The 4,428-nt window shown below is 38.5% G+C and overlaps 1 protein-coding gene across 1 annotated transcript in view; it reads left to right on the plus strand.

Moving 5' to 3' along the window:
• LOC106681440 (glucose dehydrogenase [FAD, quinone]-like) overlaps positions 1-4,204 on the plus strand; it is a 13,762-nt gene extending 9,558 nt beyond the window's left edge. The window contains exons 3-4 of the mRNA XM_067048944.1: positions 92-325; positions 2,683-4,204. Of these exons, the coding sequence (XP_066905045.1) occupies positions 92-325; positions 2,683-4,073 (1,625 nt within the window). The 3' untranslated portion in view covers positions 4,074-4,204. The remainder of the gene's footprint in view (positions 1-91; positions 326-2,682) is intronic.
• Positions 4,205-4,428: the final 224 nt, after the last annotated feature.

The raw sequence follows: 4,428 nt of genomic DNA on the forward strand, positions 1-4,428 counted from the left end.
TTGGTAAGACTGTGTCTTAACCACTGAGCTACGGGCGGCCCACCATGGCGTTAACACCCCTAGTTTTGAAATTATAATTTTTTTGTTCTAGGTCCTGTGGTTGCGTCAAGATTGAGCGAAAATAATAACTGGAGAGTTCTCCTCTTGGAGGCCGGCCCCGAGGAACCTTCCACTACGGGTGTGCCAGCATTTTCCTCAAACGCGAAAGGTACCAAATTAGATTGGGGCTACAAGTCGCAACCACAGAAAGGAGCATTTCTTAGTTCTGGTGGAATATGCTACTGGCCAAGAGGAAAAATGTTAGGAGGAACTGGTGCCATGACAGGTATACTATTTTGAGGGACTCTGTTAAAATTTATAAAAATTATATAAATCATTGATTATGGTATGTAAATTAACCATTATACCATAATACCATTTATATTGTTAGTAATGACCATTATAATATTAGGCACAAAATGTGGTAAGTTTAACTAAGTCTCGACGAAACTTGGAAAGGATGTTAGAACTAACAATGGAAAGTCAACGAATACTTAACAGTGGTACAGTCAGCCATTTGTACCGACCGTAAGCCTCTGCTATTCTTCTTCTGGCACGACAGACCGTGGAGGTCGCGGGGTGTACTACGGAAATATATCGCGCGTTTCTTGAGTTTTACATAGGGTGGGTTCGTCACTACCACGCCTATTTTTGTCAGTACCACCTATTAGCTAACGAGCCTCACAAATGCCCGGGGGGAGGCTGTGAGTGAATATTATGTAATTATTTGCTTGAAAAAATACAGGGTTGGGCCGGGTTCGAACTCACAATCTTTGGGTTGGTAAACAGAGGCGCGTTACCACGCTACTACCATCGTCCCTTGCCTCTGCTATTACTTTCAATCAAGTATTCGATCTCAGGATTAATCGGAGATATTAATGTTGACCATATCGGAGACTATTCCGATTCAATATTGTCACAATGATACATCAAGGATGATATTGGAGTTACTCCTGACAACACTCAGTTCGCGGATCTCGTTTAAATAGCTCCTACGAACTGACAACCACATGTTTTTAAAATAACACTCCTTACCCATGAAAGGGTAGCAAAGTCGAAGACTTTGAGGAGGAAAGTTTAGTTCTCAAAAATAGACCCCCTCGTTGAAAATCTCACCTCAAAATGAAACCTATACCCAAAATTATTCCAAGAAAGGTATTTAAATTAATGTGCAGCAAATGCTAGAGATCCTTGTGAATCTCTTTCGGTCGACTTTATAAATCCTCGGCCAAATAGTCGGTCTGTGTATGTAATTGTGTATTTAAAAGTTTATGTTGTAACAATGTGTTTTCATTTTCGGAAAAACAAATAACCTCTGTACTAATAAGGGAAATCTTTAAAATGAGCCTAATTTGAAAATGTTTTCGGTGTTCCAGAGGGTAAAACATGATCGAGTCAGTCATTGGACAGATATATATATGGTAGAGCCGAACATTTCATATTCAATCTAAATGAAACAATGCTGTTTCAACTGGGATATAGTTTCGTGGTTTAGATGGAACTTTACCCGAATGTTTGTTGCATTACCAAGAAAAATGTCAGAGCTCGATACGTGTTCCACAGCTTCTAAAGCTCTTTTAAGGACATAACTACTACTGTAGATTATATCTTACAAGGATGCCTGAAATGTTTTTGAGTATTAACTCAACAAACGGCTGAAAAACGTAACCGTAAGAACATGAAGCAATACGCCAACCAGGGAAGATAAGTCATAGTAAGGCAGCGAAAATTCAACAAGTCTTTAACATCGTATGAATCATCTGAACAAAAAAGAGTGGAAGAACCGAATTTAAAGATTAGTTTTAAATAAATTATGAAAGAGGGAAGATATGTAATATCCTTTAATCTCTCTGTAAAGTTACACCTTCTGTTCTGGTTTCTAAGCAACCAGCCGATTGTTGATATACCTTACAAATAAAAAGGTCCATTTTTGTGTTTTTAACGGAATTTTCTTGAAACATACATATATTTTGAAATGTTATTGTTAGAGCACAATGGCTGTATACTCAACATTGTTTGAAGCATTGGGGATCTATTTCTTTAATAAGGCTATGCTTTAAAACCCTCATATCCCTGGAGAAACTACGAAACCAAGAACCCTAAGAGGTTACATTCCACATATTTTCAAAATGGTAGGTGGGGAAGTATTTTCACAGTGCACTTCCTTTCGGAGTAATTAACCATTGTCCTCACCTTACGTAAATTGTACCGTCCTGGATTGTCTTCCTCCATTTGTTAGGATTTCCAAAAATCCTTCTGTGTTTTTAATATAATTGCTGACTCCTTCACGCAGAAGGAAGTGAACATTCGTTTTCGAGTTGGCATTTTCGCTACAACGCTTCAAGGATAATTGAACTATATGCTCTGGTCACGAGAAGCAGAACAACTATTGAGTATTTTCTAGTCTATCTCTATATTAGGTGAGATTGCGGAACCAGAACGAAATGCATATTTTAGAATATCTTCCTCTAGAGTATCTATTGTTGGTGTTTTGGATTTATTATTTCCATTATTCAAAACTAGTCATTTTTTCGCTTTCAAATTTGCTTTCATAACAGACGTACAAAAAAAAAGTTTTGAGGATTCTTAGGAGCTATTTTCATTTCTCACCCTTAACTCATTGATATGTAATGATTGTTACAGGAATGACGTACATGAGAGGCCACAAAGATATATTCAATGGATGGGCGAAAAACGGTAATGGCGGATGGTCATACGAGGCGTGCCTTCCTTTTTTCAAAAAATCAGAGAACAATAAGAATCCTGATATTATTGAAAAAGAATATCACGGCACAGATGGTCCTCTTGTGGTTCAGCAGTTTCCTTATCAGCCGCAATTTGCAGAAGATCTCCTTAGAGCAGTGGAAGAAATTGGGTACAGAGTAGGAGACCTCAATGGCGTTAACCAAACAGGCATCAGTGTTGCTCAGAAGATGGTTGAAGATGGCGTTCGTTCAAGCACGTCTCGCGCATATTTGAGACCTCATCTTAATAGGAAAAACTTGGTAATCAAGATCAATTCAAGAGTAACACGCGTTCTCATTAATCAGCAGTCAAAAAGAGCAGAAGGAGTCGTGTTCATCGACCTCGATGGTACTATAAAATGTGTACTGGCAAGGAAAGAAGTAATTCTCTCGGCTGGAACCTTTGGTTCACCACACCTCCTTCTCCTATCCGGTGTTGGGCCAAAGGTTGAGCTGGAAAAGCTGAATATAAAGGTCATACAAAACCTTAATGTTGGACAGAACTTGCATAATCACGTTTCTGTTAGTATTTCAATAGTTGGCCACTCCACAAACTCATTAAGACTTAACTCCAAATCAGTACTTAGAGAGTATTTAGACAATGGTACAGGTCCGTTGTCTAGTACAGGTTTAACTCAGGTTACAGGATTCTTAAAGTCAAAATATACTGGTGACATTCCTGATCTACAAGTATGGTTTGACAGTTTTTCGGCTGGTTGTCCTCTTTTTCAAAAGGATGGCAATGAAGCAAATGATGATAATGTAGTTAAAATAAAGGCAAGACCAGCAAATGTACTTCCTAGGAGTAAAGGTTATTTAACACTAAAAAGCAATGATCCTTTGGATTATCCTTTGATTTATCCAAATTACCTGGCTGAAGAACGAGATGTCGACATTTTGGTTGACGGGATAAAAACAATTATTCAAATTATCGAAACAAACGCATTAAAGAAGTATAACTTGAAGGTTGAGTCGACTCCCAAAGAAAAGTGTGCACATTTACCCTTTGCAAAAGACCAATACTGGAAATGTTTAGTTAAGTGGTATACTGAAACAGAAAATCATTCTTCAGGAACTTGTAAGATGGGCCCTTCTCCAACCGATGCTGTTGTAGATCCTGAATTGAGGGTTCATGGAATCCCTAATCTGAGGGTCATTGATGAATCGATTTTTCCATATGGTCCTAACAGTAACCCGATAGCTTCTATTGTTATGGTTGCAGAGAAAGGTTCCTGTATGATACAAAGGAGGTGGAATAAATATCACAGCCGAGCACCGAAATGCAACTGAATAAGCATCTGTTTGGAGAAGTTGGTTCTAGCTCACAAAACAAGCTTCAAAAGTGGGATTTCATTCAATTTCAAAATTCGTTAATGCAGAATGCTACTGGTTAGTACAGGTACGATGCTTATCCCTCTTGAGCGAGCGTATCGAACAATTGTGATTAATAATAGTATATATAGTTGACCGTAAAGATTTAAATAGAAGATGGTCAGGGTTGCGGTCAAAAAGAGAACAAAGCAGTGGACAAGGTGCAACTCCACCAGACGTAGCGCTGGGCTGCACCACAGTTAAAAAAAACAAAACAAAAAAAAAACGATTGGTGATCCTAGGGAGTAGTGGCATGCGCAAGCCCCAGCGCATT

The sequence above is a fragment of the Halyomorpha halys genome, unplaced genomic scaffold, assembly GCF_000696795.3.
Source record: "Halyomorpha halys isolate HHAL.00 unplaced genomic scaffold, Hhal_1.1 Scaffold338.1, whole genome shotgun sequence".
Lineage (NCBI taxonomy): Eukaryota > Metazoa > Arthropoda > Insecta > Hemiptera > Pentatomidae > Halyomorpha > Halyomorpha halys.